Source organism: Drosophila willistoni (genome assembly GCF_018902025.1).
Source record: "Drosophila willistoni isolate 14030-0811.24 chromosome 2L unlocalized genomic scaffold, UCI_dwil_1.1 Seg168, whole genome shotgun sequence".
NCBI lineage: Eukaryota > Metazoa > Arthropoda > Insecta > Diptera > Drosophilidae > Drosophila > Drosophila willistoni.
In genome coordinates this window covers 9291674-9314825 of record NW_025814047.1, presented here as the reverse complement: position 1 = coordinate 9314825, position 23152 = coordinate 9291674, and the positions used below count along the sequence as shown (strand labels likewise).

The following is a 23152-nucleotide window of genomic DNA, read 5'->3' as shown; positions in this document are numbered from 1 at the left end:
CTTTCATTTTTCATTGGGACAACGAGTTTGTCCCCATTTTCATTTTTTTGTTTAGTTTTTTGTTTATAGTGAATTTGATTAATTTTGGTTAATTAACGTACGAGCGAATCTTTATGGCGAATTGTTGTTGTTTTGGCCGCATAATTAATATGTTACGTATACGCAGAGGTGTCGCTACGGGAGACAAAGATAAAGCTGCGGGCCAGCCGAATGGAACGCGAAGGCACCCAAAAACAAAAACAAAAAACACAGTTCAAAGTGCTTTCCAACCATGGGTAATTGGAGTTGTGGGAAGCAACTGTTGATCCGTTGAAAAGGTGCAACTGTTTTGCAGATCTTTTTTGGTTAAAACTCTTTAATGGCTTTAAGCGACAAAAACTAGGAAGAAAATAAATTACTTTTTTTGTTTTCGACGCCCGACTGGTGGTAGTTTGGCGGTTTGTAGGGGGCGAAGTCTTGGCATTTGGTTGGTATTTTTCTCTTTTTCTTTTCTTGTGGTATTTCATTTTGTGTGCGACCTTAAAACACAAGTTTTAGTTAAGATACAGCCTCCTAAATGCATATGTATAGGTAGGTATAGTAAGTCGACATTGAAACAGATTAGTCAACGAAATTAACACCTCCAAAAACATTCGAATTATGTATTATATTTCCAAATTATTATGCATTTTTAGCACTTTTTGTGAAATTTTTATAATGATTTAAAGGTCGAATTAGTTAAGTTTTATGAGCCGCAACCGCAAACGATTTGTTTGGTTTTGTTTAAAATAATTAAACTATTACACTTATTGAATGATGAGTGAGTTTATCCTATCTCCGACTTCAATATTCATTGTTCCATATGTGTGTGTGTGTGTGTGTGTTGACCATTAAGCCACAATAGAAGAAACGAAACCCATTTAATCCAAATGGCCCTGAGAGCAGGCCAAGAGATTGCGATGGTTACCGAAACGGAGACATAGATGAAGTTTAAGATGAAGATGGATACAGAGGTAAATGGTTAACCCATCATCATCATCCATCAATAATAGCAACAACAATAACTATAATAATAATAACAGAATTGGGGAATTGAAAAAAGAAAGACAAAAAAACACGAAAAATGAGAAACAAATGCAGTGGAAAATGTTTGCTTCAGTTTTCATGGAGACTTTCGTTGCGGTGCTTGAGCAATTCGTATCACAGAAAGGGAGATGTTTTTTTTTCCTTCGATCCGATTCCCATGGCAAATTGATATATTTATGTATGTATACTCGTGTTTTCTTTTGGACAGCAGTGGGAATCATAATGATGTGCAAAATGTTTTGACTTAGTTTATATTATCCACATTTAAGAAACATGATTAATGAGAAATTTCTGAAAACTATGCAAATTTGGTTTGGCATAACAGTCAAATTGAAAGTGAACCCGATGACAATGCACAGCCATTCAGATCACCCACTGGGTATTTACCATTATGTTTGCAGTTACTCAATCCCCCAAGCACGAGTCATAAGTGGCGCCAAAGTGACGCACAAATTTTAAATTTTAGTTTTTACGATTCGATTTAAATATGCATATTTATAGTTATCACTATCTGGCCCAAAAAGTCATGGTATTAGCGCGTTTTATGGGAGTTTTGCATAATCTTCAGCATACCTGCTGAGACACCCGCATTGTGCACCCATTTATGGACATCGGCGATCTTTATGTAAGACTTCAAAGCATGTGACATGTCATCAAAAAAATTGTTCGCCCAGCTTGGTCTCTGTCATCGCTTGGAATGCACCAAATGCGAATGCCAATGTCTCTATTTTCGTTTGTCTCTTGCCTGTGCCATTGAGGGGTTTTCACAATCAGTCTGCAAATTAATTCCATATCCGAGTGTCTTTTAAAACCGCATCAAAATCAATATCGCGTATCGGATCAAACCAAACTGAACCAAAATCAAATGGCATTGTATGTAGATGATGATATAGACGTATGTTTGTATGTATTTCAGTTGGCAGCCTTTGTTGGCTTTTATGATTTCAAATTTGAATAGCGAATGGCAACGACAACCGGCAAGCGTATCCGCCATCCATCCACACTATTGCGGAGGTGGTGGATAACAAAGCAAATTGATTTTATGATACCCTTCAATATTATTATTACCTGCCGTTTTGAACATTTTATATAGCAACTTTGAACTTTATCCCTTACTCCCTTGCCTAAAGACCAAGAAGGCACCTCTAGTTAATCTATAAATACGTTTCTAGTTTCTCCTCTAATTTATACATTTTATATAATATAGATCAAATAAACTTATTATGCAGTCATTTGAGGCAGACATTTAATGTTGTAATATTTTCAACTCTCTTTCGGGTATGCACTATATGACTGAAAAGAATGCAAATCAGTTTAAATAGACCTGTAATAGGCTTCTATTCAGTTCAATGTTTAAGAAAGAAACAAGTCATCGAGCTAAAATAAAAGGGAAAAACAAATTAATAATGTTAAAAATAAGAGATAATTGAGAAAGTGTAAGTAAGGATGGCCAATACACCTAGACCTCGCTTTGCGTTGGGGATACGTTCCAAAAAAACACGACGCAAAGTGAATTGAGATTTTCTATAGGTAACAATGGAAAGATCAAAGATAGGTTCCCGGGCTATGAAAACACTAATTTCGAAAAAGAAAATTGAACAAAGTAAACATTTAAAAACAAAAATTTTATTGCATTCAAAAAACTGTTTGTATTAAATCAAAATAACTTATTAAATTATTTTATCTTTATGAGTTTTTAGTGGCTTCGTTCACCAAAAATTTGTCCAGAGTTTGGTGAATAGCTTTTTTTTGTAAATTTAAATAAATTTCTTGGTAGCAGTTGATGTTTGCAGCTACCGCCTGGGATACCTTAAAACTTCTGTCATTGTCAGGATCGTTTTTTATAAAAATTCTCCATTGCTTCGTCAATCAAGCCCATCGTTTTGATATCAAGACGCAGTTATAAACAGAAGTAGGTAAGGTAGATGTCAATGTTGAAAAACGTAAAACTGCCAAAAATTCAAAGGCAATGTTGGTAAAAGTAGATATTGGCGTTGCCACAATGGCTGATTTAGAAAAAAAAGTTAAACACTCGAACTCAAAACAACGCAGCAACGAGAATATAACGACGCACAGTGAAAATTAGTACTAATAAAGCAGCGACGCAACTGCGAAAAAACGCAAAACGAAACGACGCAAAGCGAGGTCTAGGTGTAATTCGTTGATTTATTCCAATATTAAACTATCTGTTACATTTACTTTTATTCGTAAGCATTATTGTTTTCTTCCAACTTTAAGGAATTCCAAAAACATATGAATTTTAGTTGATTTATATATGTATGTTCAGTTTCTGATCGGTTTATATACACGCAGATCCACTAAAATATCTCGTATTCGAAGAGGCTACTTTAATAGTCATGGACAAGCAGACACCAGACAGACTTGTTATCAAAACATAAGATAACACTTTTTAATCTATATAAATATCATCCATTACTAGTTTGATTAAATAATTATTTTAATATTTTAGGTTGTCAATACTTATTTTTTTCCAAAATGTATAACTTTGTTTTTATGAACATAGCAATTATTTATAATCAAAAAATTAGTTCTATCAAGTAAATTGAGGAACCATTGAGGTTTATTCTTTATTGGATTGGATTAAATTTCTAATTTCTTCGCTGTGCTTCAATATTTTTTTATAACTGATTTTATTCGCGTGCACGACGGAAAAATTAAATGTTGAAAGGATTTTAGTTTCGATTATGCCAATTCAGAATTGTGTTCCATGTGATCCTCTTTTGACTGCTTTTCTTGCCCCTACATAGTTCCAGGGCAAAGAAACAGCAACTCAAAACCAATGCCAGGACATACAGTTCTAGTATCCAGGACAAATCGATTAGTTCAATGGCTTCGGCAGCGACTTGAGGACGACTGAAATCCTCTAGAGGGGTCAATCGAAGGCGCACCATGTCGTAGAAGCTCCTATCTATCCAAAAGGTGGTCAAGCCGAATTCCTGTTGCCTCTGAATGTGCTCTTGGAATAGATCTCGATAGGGCAGATATTGCCGGACTGGGATGCAGAGGAAGAGCATGCGACTGAGGCATATGTCGTCCGAATAATAGAACGAGGGCTCCTCGAACAGTTTCTGCTGTTCCTTATACGTGCGCCAACGCACTTCGGACACGGGGTAAATGTAACTGGCATTGAAGGTGTCGCGCAGTTGAAGGAAGTCACTCCAATTGTCCACAATTTTGGTGCGAGCTCTGTTCGAGCTTGGATTGTTGTGGAATGAGAATCGATCAGCCTCTTTTTTGGTAATCACAATCAAATATCGTGAGCTATCCACATCTTCCAAAGTGCGCAGGAACGGCTCTGGCGGGGGCCGGGTGAAAAAGGATTGCAAATAGGCCTCATACATGGTGGTCATCATTACACTGGCGAAACAGAGGAGCATGCAAATCAGTTTCAGCTTTTTACTGAAGCTCGTCGGCCAAGGAAACGACTGGCCCAACAGACCGCGAAGACTCTTGTCATTTAACAGGACTTGGCTTAAAGTCAGTCCCTTCCAGGACGTTGCCTGGCCGTAGATTAGAAGCAGTGAGAATGAGCAAAATAATATAAAAATGATGCCCAGCACCAAGGGATCCACTATGACCATATAGATTTGATTGTATGGCAATTTGGCTGGAAGGGGCATCATAAAACAATATGAATTCAGCAGATACGGATAGGTTAGAATGTCCAAGTTGGATCGCCCCAATACGACACCCAGGGACGTGCCTATGTCCAAGAGATCCTCCTCTATCAATTTTTCAATGTCGCCATAGTAAATAGTCTTACCCACAACCTGTGATTTGGATCGAAACTTTAGAGTGGCATTTACCTTCTGCACGAAGTGGTTGATTGTGTTGGCTACGTAGCCCAGCATTTTGGTCTCACCCGTGTGTGGGTCCCGATATAACATGGAACGTGGCGCCAGTTGATCTGCATCGGTTACCAAATCAGAGCCCTGCATATTCAGGAACTGCTGGATGAAAATTGCCGTCCTTCCTTCCTCAAGCTTTAACTCCACATAGTTGGGTGACTGAAAGTTGCGGCAGCCATAGATGAGGCTAGTCTCTTCAAAGTTCGGATATATCATGGCTATATTGTATTGCTCCTTGGCGAAAAACGTTCCACAAACTTCGTTAGGTTTTATTCGCTCGTTTTCCATGTAAATCAAGCGTCTAGCCCGTTGTAGTTTGATTAGAGTGCGGGAATTCTGCTCCCTATCTGCATCCCAGCCACATGCGAGTATCAAGGTTAGGCTCGGGAAGTCCCAGTCGAAATTGGTGGTGCCTTCAGTCACAATAACCAATGCGACATCAAAGTTCTTGAGCAATGGCAAAAATACGCAATCCTTTCCATATACAAGCGCCGTGTTGAAAGGTTTCTCTAGGCTCACTTCGACAAGCAATTGCTTCAGCTTCTCCCCCATCTCTGTGCGATTGGATGTGGCTAAGAGCCGGCCAGCAGCCAACTGGCAACACATGAGAAGCAGAGCACATATCAATCCGCACACAGACATTACGAAACTCTGGACCAGATCCTGCTGGGCGCGACCTTTTTGTAGTGACCCGGACACCAAAAACATTGCGTTAACATGAGGAGAGCAATCAACTGAATAAACATGCGGGACATGGTCCCTCCTCTGCCTCGTTCTCAGCTTTAAATAATTAGCCTCAATATGAAAGCTATTGCCCTGGGCCAACTCTCAATGTTCATAGAACTAAAGCCCGAGTAGAGCGTGAGTCTGTCCCATTTTGCATTTTTGTTGTGCATGTTCGAATTTGAGTTTTAGTGTTATTTTTCATTTTTTTGTCTTTCTCCTTAACAACTTCCGCTACAAGTCGAAACTCGCGGACCCCCCAACTCCTACTCCAACTCCAATTTCAATTTGAATCCCAATTCCGTTTTAATGTGTAGCATGTTAGGTGACTGCCAAAGAGTCATTGCCAAGCAATTCGATTTTTCCGGCAATTGAGAGCCAAAGCTAAAGCCAAGTGCATGCATTCGCTTCGATTTCTCGCATTGAAAAGCAAAAGCAAACATTTCGTTTTATGCTCTTAATTGCAGGCCAAGTGGTTTTCAATTATTCAAATCAGTGTCCGACTTCGAGTCCAACTCCAACTCCGACTCGTCTCCTCTCTTCTCTTCTCTTCTCGGGATGGATGGATGATGTTGATGGCATGCCTTGCCGCCGCTCGAAAGCTGCACTTCCGAATTTTCGCCTCGAATTCAAATCGAAAAAAAAAAACTGGTCTAGACCATGCGTGACATTAATAGCCAGAAAGCCAGAAACGCGGGATGGGGGCGACAATGAAACTGAATTTCTTCTGCTTGTGATGATATTGTTTTGCTTTATCTACTCTGACTCTGGCTCTGGCTCTGGCTCTGACTATGACTCCGAGTCAAGTCTGCCTTTTGCCATTTGCAGCTTTATTGTTGCTCCCGTGAATGACGTTTTTCAGCGAAAGTTGTTACGTTACCATCGACAAGCGACTGAAAGCCTATGCAAAACCGGTCGGTCATTGATTTTTGGTTACTGCAAATTGTATGGCCATGACCAGCCAGCCAGCCAGCAAGCCAGACATCCAACCAGCTGGGGAGCAGCACCAACAACTCATGATCATCTCCACCGACTGCAACACACATTTGGTTTGTGTACTCCAAAACTGCATACAGAAATCCATTTTTTCTTGTCACTTGCTTATTGTTGCTGTTGTCGATGTTGCTGTTGTTGTTAATGTAGCTGAAGTTGCTAAAGTTGTTTGTGTTGCTTGTGTTGCTGCTGTTGCCGATGTTGCATACTGCGTGTAGTCGATTTGATGGCCACAAAGTTATGGGTTGTCTGCTTAATTTAGATTTTGTTAACGAGTTTTGATGCCTAGGCAAACAAAGAGTTGAATATGACTTAACTACACAAAGATCCACTCAAGTATATCGAAACACCTTAATCCCTTGACTTTTGACATTGAAGTTATCATAAATGTTAATTTCTTAAATACTTGTTCAGATATAAATAATCTCAATTTTACACGGTTAAATCTTTACAAAGTTATCAATACAATTAAGAAAAACAAAAAGAAAAAATCGATACCCCACATTTCATGTAAATCTGCTGCCGATTTTTCGGGAATGAGAATTTCTTAATTTAAAAAAACGAGGGCCTATTTGGTATCGCGATTTGGCATCATATCCGACACTAACCGATTCTAAACTTATATGTTTCTCAAACTATTATAGAAAGTACATTAAATTCCCTTTCAAAGATGATAAATTTTAATTAAAATTTCCTAAAACTTAGATAACTTTCATCCTTTCACAAAGAGGGATATTTTATGAGACCAATATAAAAAGGTTCAATCAATTTTTTTAGAAAGATTTTTGTCTATCAAAACTTTTCTTTATTTGGTTCTTAAGATGTATTTGCATATGTATATATAATGAATATTAAACAAGAATTCCCATTTCGAATTCAATTTGGATACGAGGGTCATTTGAATGGCGTTAAGAAATGCCGTTTTCATCAATCACAATGATTAATAGAAATTTTTTTATCAAATTCTTGCAGAACTCACAGCATACAGTAAAAACCCAATAAATCGGAGTGATAACGTATTAATATTTATTTTTAAATTATTCCCTACTTTGCGACTTTGGTAGTCAGCATTTCGGAATTTAAAAAAAAACTTGTATTCAGTCATGATCAAACTACACCGACCAGATGATATTTCTGTCCGTCAACTCGTATATTCATCCGTTTGTATGAAATCTTAAAGGAATTCAAAGAAGTAGGGCTATCCTCTAATGTATCTTAAAATATTAACTAGTTCAGATAATTATTTCAAATTATCACGATTCCACTGTTCTGTATCAAGTCATCCAATTTGAAAATTTCATTCAGCATGCACACTTTCATTTCATTTCGAATTTCTATGTGAAATGATTTGAATTTATCGTGACCTTTAACCCTCAGTTGAATTATCGATCGATCGATCGATTCTTTTTCCAATCCCTCAATACTCGTCAATGGAGGTCTGGCCCCCCTCCGTCACCTAATTACCCTGTTGTATCCTAACCAAATTCTTAAAATCATTTGAACATTGCTTCCGTTTGTCTGGCTTTTCCTTTCACTTATTTAATGCTGCCAAAATGTTTGTAATCAATAGATAATAAAATAACCCAAAGCCGAGTTCATTATGTCCCCCATTGTCCAGTATAGCTTTGTTGTCTGTGCTATATCCATATCTGCTCTCTGCTTTGCTTTGCTTTGCTATGTTTTTATTTTTATTTTTATTTATTTTTTTATTTTTGGCGTGGCTCTGGCTAGTTTTTAATGTGCACACATTTCGTTTGTCTGCCGGACATTTCTTTAGCCGGCATTTTTAACACACATTGTCTTTGACTGTTGACTGTCGGTTGTCGGTTGTTGGTTGTTGGTTGTTGGTTGTTGGCTGCTGTCTCCCTGGAGGCACAGTTTTGCTTTCTGTGCTTTCTGCAAGAGCTACTCTCATTTCATTTGCGCTTATTTGGGAATCGGCGGTAATGATAGACTCCAGATACAAAGCATTTGCCATTGAAAGTAAAATGAGCCGTAATGTGTTTTTCAGATTCACTTTCGATGCTTTGATTGAGAATACTTGAAGTTGGCTTCGGATGCGGACGGGATGGCTGAAGAGGGGCAAGTTACCTGGAAAAAACTCACCATACCACACCACCTCAAACACACACACAAATAACATACACTAGGTGGAGGTGTCGTGTCTTCTTCAACTCAAGCGCGCGCTCTCTCTCTTTTTCTTTCACTCTCTCTCTCTCTCTCTCTGTCTGTCTGACTTTGTATCTTTTGGCCAAGTTGTAAGCTTCGGCCAACTTGAAGTTTCAGTTATAACACGGCAGCGACTCGGTCTGGTTGCAATTCCTAACAATTGCTCCGCGCGTCTTGTGATCAATCTCCAGATACGCAGTCTAAGGATAACGGCCAATACGTGGGTGAAAAGTGACAACAAAAATCAAAACCAAAACCAAATTCGATTATCTAAATAATTCGAACCCCATTTTTCTTGGTGCATCCAAATGTGTTTATTATTTTCAAATAAAATTTAAATTTTAACTTACAGCTGCTGCCGTTGTCTTCTGGGAATTCGGGATTAGTTTTGATAATCCTGCAAACATGCGAATTCCACTACCTTTGCTGGTAAGTTGAAATACTTTCCCACTCGGAAGCCTTAGAAGCTTTCATTTTGAGAGGATTCTGTGCATAATCCTTCCATTACCAATATTTTGGGCATGAGTCCATGACCCTCATTGGCGTCCACGCTTGACCCACGATTGCTCATTGCTTCCCCTTTCCACTCCTTGACATTGACAAATTGTGTCATTAGATTTGGGGAGTGAGAAGGGCAATCCAAGTGTGAATTGCCTTCCGGTTAACTGCACAAAAATCTCAGTCTTCAACTTGGCACTTGTTACGCGAAGGAAATTGTTTGCCTATCTCTGTAGATCTCTGTTGATATGGGGCACATGTGTGTGTGTGTGTGTGTGTGGACAGGTGGAAATGGAGGTGTGTGCATACCTTGCGAATCGTCGCATTGTTTGTGCTTATGTTACCATTTCCATTGCCTGGGTTTTCCGCTTGTTACCATTATCCAATGTAAAAGATTCCTCAACTAGTACGAGCTCAATTAAAATATAATTAAAACGAATAAAAACAAATGGAATTAACGTAATTTCAACTTAAGAAAACAATCCCTTATTAGTAAAAACAAATTGGAAATATTGGAAAAATTTTGAAACATTTGTAAATAAACAATATAAATATATTTACGGCAATTCTTAAGAACAAATTTTTTGACAATTCAACAGTTCAAAACTTATTTATTCGAAAGTAAAAATATTTTTCAATCCAATGGCCACTCGAATCCACTTTATTTTCCAAAGCTAAATGAAATATTTATGTTTAACTCGAAGAATAAAATAGGGAGAAGAAAATTAATGGGGAAGTTGTAGTTTTCATAGCTCAGAGAAGGAAAATCCAAATGAGTTTCCCATCTTTATTCTAATGTGTATAATTGTAAATTAATATTATAAACTTTGCCTTTTTTATGATAATAAATTTTTTTAAATTTAGGTAATCGCAACACGTGATTCTATTTATGGCAAGAAACTATAACATTTTTTGTTGGAAAAGTTTAAGTTTAGTTCTTTGTAAACATTCGAATTTTCAACCGTATGGTTTGTACCACTTTTCCAAGCGTTTTACGAAAAATGTTGATGTGGATTCGAGATTGATTTGCAATCAATTTTAGTTTTATACCTATTCAAATACATGGAAGTACATTCTGTCGACTTCTCCAATCTGTTACTCTGCCCAGAGTGTCCATATCTGTCGATTTGAACTTCGCTCTTAACTTTACCCACTAACGAGTGAGGCTGTTGGACCTTCTCTTTGCGTAACAACACACAAAACACAAATTGCATTTAATGGCCATCACAATTTGGAGGCCACCTGCTGCAGAATCCAAATTACACATCCAGTCAGCACTCATTTAGCATCTTCATTTGCCTTCCTGCTGCTGCTGCATCATCATCATCATCATCAGCAGCTCTTCATCAGCTCGGAATGAACAAAATCAAGACAAGAGTTGCCCTCCTTTCAGTCTGTGTGTTGTTTGCCTTTCAAAAAACTCGACTCTTGATTGTGCAAAAATCCCCGCCGCAAATGAAGATGACTTTTTGTAACATTTTGCAGACGAAGACTTTAATAATGATCATTGATCTTTGGCTATTTGGTCCAACATGTGTGTTTGTAACCTTTACAATAGACTCTTTGTTGGTTTTAGACTGATTTCAGTTTTTGTAATTTCATTTAGAGCTGGTAAGTCGACTAAATGCCACAAGTGTTGGCCTAGAAAATTGTTTGGCTTTGCCAATTGTGTCTGCATAGAAATCTCAATTCATGGCTTATTTTCGAAAGAAAAAAACATAGCTATTCGGGTAAATGTAAAGGAAAATTCAATTGTCATTGCCGCAGAATTGGTTTGACTTCAGTCAGTCATTCAGTGAGTACAATTGTGTTGCCCGTACTCGTCGCACTTGGCCCCAGGGCAAACCATTCAGCACCTGTTTGTGGCACCCATCAGCGGCATAAGCCGCCGAGTTTCGTGTCTTTTCAAATAGGCCGAGCATATTTTAATATGCCGCACGCATGCAAACTGTCCATTTGCTGCCTTGGAGTGTAGAAAGTTGATTGGTTTTATTTATTATGTATTTGGTTTGCTGCCGAAAGTTTTTCAGTTCACTTCGGCGACAAGTGCAGCAAAAAACATCAAAATCTTCTCTAGCTGCAGCCCTGAGAGCTCGGGCCAACTGGCAACTGGACAAATGCCTTTCACTTCTTCTTTTGCTCCTCCAATTATTTTGCTTATCGAAATTGAAAGATGCGCTCGAGGTCCAGTCTTCCAAGTCTCCAGCCGACAGTCCACAGCCGAAAACGAAAAGGAAAAACTTTGCAATTGAAGACGAGTTGTTAGTAGCAAGTTTTACCAAATTGTACAAATGTGAACGTACTCGGTGGCATGGCGACATACAAAAGCGAAAAAATTAAGAAAAAAATATGAATTTCGGAATGCGGTTTTCAGCATTTTTATTTGTGTTTTTTGTGGGTTGGTTGCCTGGTTGCTTTTTGGCCGAGACAAAACCAAACAAGCCGCTGGCCATCTTGGCCGGGGATATCTTTCCTTTTCTTTATTTATATATGTATTTTAATTAAATGATTACCCAAGTAAAGTGAACAACTTTGGTTGCTGCTGCTGCTGCTGCTGCTCAGGCACGCATTTCCCATGAATATTAATGATGAACTAAAATAAATGCGCTTGAGTGTCGATTAGGTTTAGCTCTTCTCCGCCTAATTTGGTGCCTTAACTTGTTTGCGGCTTTTTAATTAGTTAACTTTTTAGATGAACATCTTCGAAAGACACACACACACACACACACACGAATAGAGTCATAGGTTGAACGAGAGATTCGGTAAGAGGGAGGGTAGTAAGTAGATTGCATCATACATGTAAATATCTGACCAATCTTGGCCAGAGTTCAACATGATTCCGGCTGTCTTGCCTTTAATTTATGCCAAACTTTTTCTTCTTCAACGATTCCTATTTATTTGATTTTTATTTATTTTATGCAACGACCTTGCCGCAACATTTAAGACTCTGATCGTAAATTAATTTAGACAAAAAGCCCCTGTCTACTCCTACTGTCCCCCCGTGGCTATGGACCCGCCCTCAACCGACACGGCCCATGGCATCTGTTTGCTTTTCTTAAATGTTTTTTAAGATCGCATACTTAATTGATTTTTTTCGGCTTCTCATACTGCAATTAGGAGGCACACGACGATCCGACATTCGTCTTATGAAGCAATAAAGAAAGTTTGTGGTCCAACTAAGAAAAACTATTGCCCTAATGATGTTGTGTTAAAAAAGTTGATATTAGTTTTCGTCATAGAAGTTATAAAGTCCATAAAACTAATAATACTTTTCGCAAGTCGCCAGAGGAAGTGATTTTAACCTACAGTCCACTCGAAACTGGTGTAGAAAAAAAGGCAGTAAAACGGATGCATTCGAAACGGCTCTAAATTGGCCCGTGTGGACTATTATTACCAAGTCTCACACACATTTTTTCAAATCTTGGGCTAGACAAAGCTGATACAATCGCGAATCCATCTACTGCCGATGCCCTTTTAACCTTTTGTTTATTGATATCTAAAGAATAATGAGAGCAAAGCTAAAATGATGTAAGTAAAGTCAGCTTTTCTAAACAAACAAGACCAATTTATCTAGTATAATTCTTATCATCATTATACGCCAGCTGTACGAAGTCAGCCTTAAGCTTAAAAATTGGAACGCCCCGTCGAAATCGGGACATTCCGTGGTCTATTCAATGCCTTTTCAGGCCTCCTAATAACAACGACACCATTATCATCGTGTTTGTCTTCTTCTTTAGGCCACACTGCTGCATGGAGTCGTGTCAGCTTTTAATACTAATCAAAAATATATATATTTATAGTTAAACTTAAATTTTTGGATTTTAAAAACAGTTAAAAATATTTATTTTGAGTTTTTAGGTTATTCTAAAACTTGTTTTACTTGATAGCACCGATATAACCGGTCGCGTTGTTACGACACTAACTCATCATGGATGAAATTATTATAAAGAAAAGAAACCAATTATATTTTCGATTTTTTGGACTAGAATTCATTTTCGAAAAGCTGTTCTTCGAAAGCATAACGAACATATCCTAAATTTACACCCGGGTCTTGGATACTGAAAGGACATTGGGGATGAATCAGTTCCCAAAACAAAAAATGCATGTGATTTACAAATGAGGTTAATATTTTTAATAATTTTGAGAATTTAGCGATAATAAAAGAACTTTGCAATTGGAGGATATCCTCTCGGGTCGGTTTTGAAAACATGTGGCATAGTTTAAATTCTTTTCATTCACTTTATTTCTTGGAAGTTTTGAGTTTTCATCATCTTAAATGCAATTGTTTGGATGGTGTAGCAAATGTGTCGAGTTCGTTGCTTCAGTCTTTTGTTTTCCCATTAATGTTTGCTTTGCCTTTTTCGTGACAATCTTTACACTGGCCAATCGTTGTAAACAATTCCAAAGATATTTACATGTTGACATACCTAACTATGCAAATATGTCCAAGTGTGTGTGTGTGTGTGTGTGCCTGGTCATTCGTGCCTTTTGCAGTTAATTTGTTTCATTTGCCTCTAGTTGTTGCTGCTTGCATAATCAGTTGCTGCTGCTTTTACTGCTGCTGCTGCTGCTCATACGCAACATTTCTTCAATTGCATTTCAATTTGCTTATTACTAAAGTGATTTGCAATTGACATATTGCAAAAAATGAATAAATAAACAAACAAACAAAGCGACATATGAGCACGTTGATACGACAGCAACGAAAAATATTGGTCAATTGGTGTAAATTACAATTCGCGGGTATTAAATGACACTGCTAACGCTTCAACTTTATCGAGTTGTCACATTTGCTTAATGTTGGCCACATAACTTTTTATTTGTTTTATGTGAGAAGAAATCAAAGTGAACATTCTATGGACTGGTTAAACAACTTTTACATTTTTCCTATCATCCTATGGGGAGTCTGCTTCTGCAGCATCATCATCCCAATCATCGTCATCGTTGTTTTCCAGTGCTTATTATGCAGATCAGCTTGAGGCACGCACAGGTCGATCCACGGTTGCTTCCCACACCCAGAAGCGTGGTTTTTGGGGGGCGGTCCATGGCCAGGGGCAGAGACAGGGGCACGCACACGCACACGCACACGAAAAGTTGCTACTTGTCGGCACGTTGCCGTCATTGAGGCTAGAGGCTGACTCTGGGATGGGATGGGATGGCTTTTGGGCTGGCTTTCTCGTCGTCGTCAGCATCAGGTGGCTTCGTGGCTCTGTGGCCAATTCATGTCACGTTGAGGTAGTTTCGGTCACAAGCTACCTCTCACTCGCTCTCTTCTCACTTTCATTTTTCATTCGATTTAATAAATTCATATTTTTCTCCGTTTCTGTTGCCCTTTGTTTGGACCCTCAACTAAAGTGTTTATAGTGATCTAAATTTTCCCGCCTGCCGCGTCGCTTACTTCCGTTATGATTATTTCTTTTTGGCTTGTTTTTTTGTTTTGGTGCCAGGTCGTACGCCACTTCTAAGAGACGATAAAGTAATGGCACGCCAACAGCACAAGCAACGATTAATGGCATTTCATGGTCTTTTTAACGCCTTTTTGGGCCTCCCAACAGCAACACCAACCACATCATCATCATCATCATCGTCTTTGTTTTCTTCATTATCATCGTCATCGTGGCAAGTTTGTCGCCCAGTCGTTTGGTTTGTTTTCGCAAGTTTCTCACTTCCTTTCCAGTTCCAGATATTCATTCCTCCTGGTCGCGCTACAGTTATTTCCACATCAACAATTGGGTTTCTCTCGCCTCACTTTGGGTTATGCAACCCGGGAGGGACGCGAGGGGGCAAATCTTAATTATAAGGATTAAGACTGACGAGAAAGTGATAAATTGTTTGTATCCGCAGTTAGAGGCGTTTTACCCAGAAAAAGTGGCCATATGGTTGTATTTTAAGAAGTTTCCTCAAATTCATTCAGCGAATTGTTAAATGTTTTCGGTTTTTGTTCAACAGATCATTCCAGAGTTATGATTGGGAACACTAGGACGATAAAGATCTCTTAAAATATATGATATTATTGTTAAAGTAGTTGATTAGTTGATTATGGCAATCTTTGTAGGTTGCTTTGAATAGAGTTGCGTTTAATGGAGTTGAATTCTGCAATTCTTGAGCCACTTTGCATGATGGCTAAATAACTTCAACTTAACTCAATTCACAAGTCATCATTGTGACGTTCTTGGTGTATAATTTATCCAGCTGCTCTTCTGGGAAGGGCTGATGCAAAAAATATGACTTTCAAATTGTTGACAGAATAATTGCTGCTGTCTCACGTGTCTCACATATTGCTGGTGTGTGTGCGGCAATCGCAATCTTTTCACATGACAGCAGCAACATCTAACAATAGCAGATCGTCTGGCGCATATCATAACTGTTCATCATCAAGAGCACGATTGCAAATATGGGAGTATTCAGCTAATGGCAGAATAAAAGAGCCAAGCAAATAAACCAAACAAAAGCTGGCCAAAATGAAAAATGAAAAATGAGTAAATGCACATGAGAACTTGTGCAGCAATTTGTCCCCTCTAAGCTAAGTGGATGGATGGTTACTCCAACTGGCAGCAGCAGCAGCAAAAACTTGCCAGATTTCACTTTGGCCAACGCCAACACCAAAACCAAAAAGAAACAACCGCAAAACATGCCGCTCGTTGTAAAGAGACGCCTCGAACATAAAGTTTTTGGGCTGCTGCTGCTGCTGTTGAGCCACCTGCCATTGCTGCCACAAGTTGTTAGTTGGTTGCTTGGCTAGTTGACGTTGTCCTGTGGTTAGCCATCTTCTGATGGCCTATTATACAATCGTTTTGATTTACACTTGCCTCCTAACTGATTGTTTGGCAAAGGTTTACTTCTCACTCTTTCTGTTTCTCTCTGTCTCTTCCCTCTCTGGACATTGCATAATTCTTTTGACCAACTGAGGAAAAACTCTTGAAACCAAAATTTATTAGCTTGTCAACATTTTCGTTATGTTAATTGTGTATAACTATTTCTGTATGTGAGTGTTTGTGTGTGTGTGAGTGTGTGTGTGTGCGTGTGTCTTAACTTTCTCCCATTGTTAGCATCTTTCTTTTCATGAACTCTTTTTGGTGGTCGCTGCTGTCGATGAATTTGATTATTTTCGTTTTGTTGTTTCCATATGTGTTGTGTGTGTGTGTTGGCTTTGGCTTTTGTGTCTTGCCAAAAATCTTTGACATTTTGGCTTTATGTGTGACCACAACAGTTTGGGCTTTCATTGTGGCCAATCTCCCTGCCCCAGGGCGTCGGTGGCTATCTCTCACTATACTATAAATGGCATTAGGTGTAGGTCAGTGTGTGAGACAATTTCTATTAAATAATCGCTTGGTCTTGTGTGCGCTCTTTACCAATAATTAGCATATCATGGCCAAAAGGTTATACAATATGCGAGACAAAGCCAGGCAGCAGGCAGCAGGCTGAGCAGGCTGACATCATGTACAATTCAAAACAATTTACAACTTTCGTAGTCCTAGACTTAATTATTACAATTAAAAACTGCCAGCTGCGACCATTAAACTGTCAAAATATGTGTCAACACAAAGCAGAGAAAGAAATCACCATCAACCTCTAAGACAAAAGGCGATAACAAGAAAACTTAAGACAAAACAAAATCATAGGATTGTCTCAAGTGCTGTCAAAACCGTTTGCCCAGCTTCCGTTTTGACATGCTCCAAAGAGAGACAATGCCCCAAACGATGCCATAATCAACATCAACTGGCGTGAGATTGCAGTGACTGGCTGACTGGGTTAGGTTTGGCGTCCATCGTCAGGGAGGGATTACGGCTGACCGGGGGTCCAGTCACAAGAAGATGCCCACGAAGGTGATAATTTTTATTGTAAATCTCTGAGTTTTTTAAATTGATTTAATTTCTTTCAATAGACATGGCCAAATAATTAGCAAACTTTCATTTTTCCAATTCAAAGTGCGGACCTGTCTTTCGGAGAGTGGAAGGGCTTTTTGTTTTCTTCTTTATTGTTTTTATGATTGCTTGGATTTATTTAGATACAAATCAAATGCCAGAGACGCCCACATAGTCATCTCTTTGACATTTGCACTTCAGTCTGGCACATGAAGTATGTATTTCATTTTCCATCGCCGTTTGGGAAAGTTTCAATTGAGTTTTTCCTGCAGTTTTTGTTTTTGGCGTGGGCCTGACTTAGATCTGTATGTCTGGGGTTTGGTCAATTGAAATTCGTCACCGCATGTTATGGCGAAAAAAATACAAAAACTTTCTCGACCAACTTACTGGCTGAATGGCTGGCGGAATGCCCCACCACAGCTGAATGGGGCTGAATGGGATGATTCAATTGAGTGACACGGATAAGCCATATCTGTCCGCCTGCTGATTGAGCTGCTCATTAACATTAACCGCAAAAAAATGTATTTATTTTTTTTTTTTATATACTTGTTGAGTATTTATTTTGGCTGTTGGTCGATAAGGTCGAGCCTTGCCTTTAACCTAACAAGTTGTCTGCATTTCATTTCGTTTCTGTGGTCAACAACTCAATCTCTCAAACTTGACATTGACCCAATGCTAGCCTGAGATGACAACACACGTCGTCGTCGTCATCGTCATCGTAGTCCACAATTCGTTTGTGGTTTGGCTAATTTCGCATTTGCTTTGCCTCACTCGTCGTTATTTGCTTTTATTTCGGTTTTAATTCGCCTTTTTTGGCATTCACCAATCTGGCATCTTTTTATTTTGGTTATTTATTTTCTTGTCAGCCAGGTAAAAGTGTTTATTTTGTTAGCTCGGGGTCTCGACCTTGCGCACAAAAATCAATTAAAATATTTCAAGTAGGTAGTTCGAAGCATCGTTTATTCGAGTGTTGACTAACTTATATTCCTGTGTTTATTTTGCCTTGTTTATATGCAAAATAATTAAATATTACTTTTGACTGTTTCGGTGAATCAGACAGAGCAATAAAACAAAACTTTCTTCTCTTTTAATTTACAGTTCGCTTTGACATTGGTGGCAGTTGGAGCTGCTGCTGCTGCCGGCAACCCGGATGCCATTGCCAAGCCAAAGAGCGACTCCAAGCCCACATCAACTGAATCAGCAAAGAAACCGACAAAGCAACCCTTGCCCAGTTCATCGTCTCTCCCAACATCGGCATCCTCTACTTCGACCTCCACCACGACTACGCGCCAATCGAAGAACTTGAAATCTGTTCTGCCGGGCGAGAATCGTGGCAAACGGACACTCTATGACTTTGGCAACGCCGGATATCTGTATCCCGAGGTGGCCAGCAGGAGAGCTGGCTATGTGGACAACACGGCCTCCTATTATCCCACACAAAGTGGATACTACAATGGACAAAATGCGATTGGTGAGTAAAGCGCGAAACTCGCAGCGAGTTTAGTTTTTAATTTAATATAATTGCAGCACAATATCCCAGCAACTTTGGCCCGGCCTATGCTCCTTATCCCCAGTATTTGGAAGCTCCGGAACCAATCATTGAGATTATCATCAAGGACGCCAATGAGACTTTGCCTGTGGAGCAGCCACAGACAGTTGTAACAAAGAGGAAGAAGAAGAAGGAGAAGGTTCATGTCTTCTATGTCAACTACAAGAAGGATCAGAATAACAAGCTTCATCTGGAGTCGCCGATCGCCTCCTTGAACAACGATGAGAACGAGGAGGAGGAGGAAGAAGAGGAGGAACAAATTGTCCAATACCCAGTGACGCCATTACCCCCCGTAAAGTCCACCACCCTGCGTACCATCATACATCCCGATTCCGAGAAGTATCACAGCAACAGCGGCATTCATGTGTCCTTTGGGGCAGAGAATAAACATCAGACGGGGCACATCTTGGAAGAACATGATGCGGAGAGCATTCAACGCCAAGTAGTGGCACTTCCCTTGCCAGCTAGCAGTGGGCTTAAGTCGGACAACGGATACATTGCCAATACTCGTGCAGATTATGGCCGTGAGAGTAGTTTCGGACGCACTCACTCATCTGGTCCCGTCTCAAATTTGTTATTCGGCAGCAATCCAAATAACTATCAGCAATTCCAAATACCACCGCAGCAACAGCAGCAACATCAACAGCTTCCCAATCAGCATAGCTCAAATTATTTCAGGCCCCCGGCTGCTCTATCGGGTTCGCCACCCAACTACCAGAAACAGGCGCAATCGCAGCCACAGCAGCGTCCCAGCAGCAGCATCACGCATCAGCAGTTGCCTTCCACGTCGTCTCAAACAATATTTAACAAGTTGCTACAGCAATCCCAGTACTATGTCAATCACAATCAGCAATATCAGCCACAGCAACAGCAACAGTCGTCCCAGCAACAGCAATACCAGAAGCCTCCAAACAAGCTGCAACAGGTGCCATTTTTCCCCACCATACCACCAAAAAGTCAAACTCCAGCGCCATATCAGCCAGTAAAGTTCCGTCCGACGCCGGCACCCACAACACAGACCAAACCATTGCCGTCGCCCGTGCAACTGACCCAGCAGCAACATTATCAGTCTCCGGCGAAGCAACAAGCGGTAGCACCGCAGCCCTATCAATTTATACGTCAGCCCCAGTTTGTGCAGCAGCCACAATTTGTGGTGCGTTCGCCCACACCGCCAGCTGATTTCTACCAACAGAAGCACCAGCAACAGCATCAGTCGCAGCAGCAGCAACCCCAACAATACCATCACCAACCACAACAGCAGCAGCTGCAGCAACAACAGCAACATCTGCCAGAGTCGGCGCTAAACTACTTTGACATAAAACCGTCTAAGGAAACGGAACTCTTGAAGTCCATTCCCAAATTCGAGCAGCATATTACCGAGACCGTACAGAATCCAATTGGCTCCTCTCAGCAACCGCAGCAACAACAACAACATTATCAGCAATATGCCTACAGCAGCACACGCAATGAGGTCATCCATGATATACCAGCTCCAAACCTGGCGCCAGTCCAACAGGCGCCCATTACTGGTCACTATATCACGGCTAGTTCTGGCTCGCAGCAGCAACAACAACAACAACAACAGCAGCAACAACAACAAGCTCAAACTCCCGTTTATGCTGAGTCGACGCATGGTCAGAAGGTCATGGTGGTTACCCCAGTGCCGCCAAGCAACTATGTGACATACAATCAATATCAATCCCAACCTCTGCCCAATGAGCCCGTTTTCCAAGTGCATCCCCAACCCTCGGCGGCCGCTCTACAGGCACAACAGCCCAGACATCCGGCCAACTCTCCAATCAGTGCTCCTTTGGGCGACAATTCACCCTTCAGTGTATCAACCTTCCATTCGGATGTCTTTAAGGAACTAGAGCAAAGGCATCAACAGCAACAACAGCAACAATCGCAGCCACAACCCCAGTCCCAAGCGCAGTCCCAACCGCAGTCCCAACCAACAGTTGCTACCAAGACTTCTGCTGCTTCTCCAACTCAGGCATCGCCAGCATCCGCGCCCAATGGCAAAGCATCGCAAACACTTCTGCAATTGCCAGACGAAGTTCCAGACGATTTGCGCCAACAACTCTTCTCTTCGGGCATCCTGAACAATGCCGATATTTCCATTCTGGACTACGACAAGGAGGGAGACATTGCGTTGGAAAACCTGCCCGCCGAACACTTGCAACATTTCTATGGAGCCGGCGGTGGAGCGCAGATTGCCGAGACGAAAAAAGTGTTGACTGTGGTCAAACCCAATGGCGATAAGGTGGCCCTAAGTGAGAAGCAAATCGATCGGGTCAAGCAAACCAACTCCTTGCCCCAGAAACAAAATTTGGATGTGAAAGTGGTGCGCTTCGATGCGGCTCAGGGCCAAAGCGTAAGCGAGAAGTATTTGCGCACAGATGCCACTGTCGTTACGCCCGTGGAAGTGGGAACAGAGCGTCAGCAATATAATCGGTATTTGCCTCTGAAAATCAATGGAGCCCAGTTTCCCATTCCCGACAACGAGGAGTTACAGGACAAGAAAATTGTCAGTGTGGTCGTGCTGGCACCCGTGGAGGCCCAGGCGACAGGAAGCAGTGAGGCCCGGAGTGCGGATAGCAGCAAGGAAGTCAAGTTCTTGGGCGGAGATCTTATCAAGACCTTGGTCAAGAAGCCCACCAAAGATAATTTCAAACGCTGGTTAGAGAAAGAGGCGCGGACCGACCTGGAACTGCAGTCAGTGGTTCTGCTGGTGGCCAAGTAAGTATTTTTCCCCAATCCCAACCCAGCGAAGCGAAACGTTTTTCACAAATTCTCACTTCCCTTCCAGATCCTCAGTGGATGCCGCCGCAGAGCAGGAAATCTTTATGTACGACATTGCCACTGGCAGCATCAATCGCCTGAATGGCGAACTCTCCAGCACTTTCGTCAATGTGGCCGAAGAAAATGCCAGCAGTGAGGATTTGGAGCATGCTGCCACCTTGGACCCCAGCTCGCTGGAGTCCATGATGCATCTGCGTCGCAGATAAACTCGTCATCGATCAACATGCCATTTAGAGCTACTCAACAACCTAGAAAAGATGTTCATCCACTATCTATGGCCATTCCATCGCCCTCTTCCCTTTCATGCGGCACCATTCCCCTCTTAGTATTTCCATTTTGTAAATATTCTCTGCTGATGTTACCAGTTATTGTAATTTAAGTTACACTTACGTAAATAAACAAGAAAAATGTGAAATTATTTGCTGGGTTATTTGTTTTGTACGATTTACTTATGTCATCAAAACAGTCGAATTCTTTAGCACTCAAAACAAGCAAAAAGTTTTCTCACAAGTTTGGAATCAAAAATATTTACAGTCAACCGAGAATTCCTTAGACGACGCGGCATCATTTTTTTGGGAAACCTTCACTACTGAAAAATCAAATTACATATATACATATGCATATATCTAATCCACAGCCAAGTCGGTAGCTTAGTGGAGACCTACTCAATCTACATATAAATATTGAAAAAGGTGGCTTGTTTACCCCCGGACGAAGCAACACTTAAAGATATTACATTCGATGATGATGGAAAGGATTGCGAATAAACATATACATATATAAATCACCAATTGCAATAAGTTCTACTCTTGTAACCTCACAATTATATATGATGTAGGAATAATTCTGAATTAAAAATTAAATATCCAACCCATTGAAATTCCTCTGATTTTGTTACAATTTGGAGATCAAGATTGGAGATTGGATTGTGAACAGTTTAACATTTTACTTAGAAAGGTTTATAACTGCATCAAAGAACTTTAAGAACTGATGATGATAATGATAGAGCTGATCTAGGAGGTAGAAGGTCGAAATCGGTGTATATAAAAGTTAATAATGAGAATGAATTACTATTTATACCATGAACACAAAGTTGGATAATTGGTACGTGAAAGTCTTCAAAGTGTGGAAAGAAATAAATGAAATGACCATTGTAAAGTATAAAATAAGTGGGCTAAACAACAAGATTTACTATTTAATTAATTTAAATTTATTTATCTATTTAAAAATTTATCTTCACTTTTCTTGCAAAAACCAACAGCATTCCAAGTTTTTAAACGGATTTTTCAAAGCAAAAATATGAAAGCAGTACACTTCTTGTTCGGATCCAAGTATTTCGGAGTACCTACTTAAAGTTTTTTTTTGAAAGGATTCTACCCAGTTTCAGCATACTTGCAGAGCTAATTCGGTATGGAACTATAAACTCTCCTATTTAATTCTGTTCAATGTTTTTAAAATACAAAATACAAAAAATACAGAACTATTTTCAAGTTTTATAGTTGCCCAAGCAAATTTTTGAAAGAGTTTTAAACTAAGTGGTTACCTTTCTTAAATATTTACCTCAATAGTTTGAGAATGTTTTTCTTATTTTTTATGTTAGGAAAATTCCGTCTTGGATT

General features: G+C 40.0%; 2 protein-coding genes across 2 annotated transcripts; one reads left to right on the top strand and one right to left on the bottom strand.

Moving 5' to 3' along the window:
- Positions 1-3622: 3622 nt before the first annotated feature.
- LOC6652343 lies at positions 3623-5642 on the bottom strand. The gene has a single exon (XM_002074658.4). It carries the CDS (start codon positions 5640-5642, stop codon positions 3759-3761), a length of 1884 nt encoding a protein of 627 aa, XP_002074694.2. The 3' UTR covers positions 3623-3758.
- A 3313-nt stretch (positions 5643-8955) lies between these two features.
- On the top strand, positions 8956-21951 carry LOC6652462 (putative mediator of RNA polymerase II transcription subunit 12). Its single transcript, XM_023181098.2, has 5 exons — positions 8956-9039; positions 9172-9248; positions 18281-18653; positions 18710-21470; positions 21541-21951. Exons 2-5 carry the CDS (start codon positions 9225-9227, stop codon positions 21737-21739), a joined length of 3357 nt encoding a protein of 1118 aa, XP_023036866.1. The 5' UTR covers positions 8956-9039; positions 9172-9224; the 3' UTR covers positions 21740-21951.
- The last annotated feature ends 1201 nt before the right edge of the window (positions 21952-23152 follow it).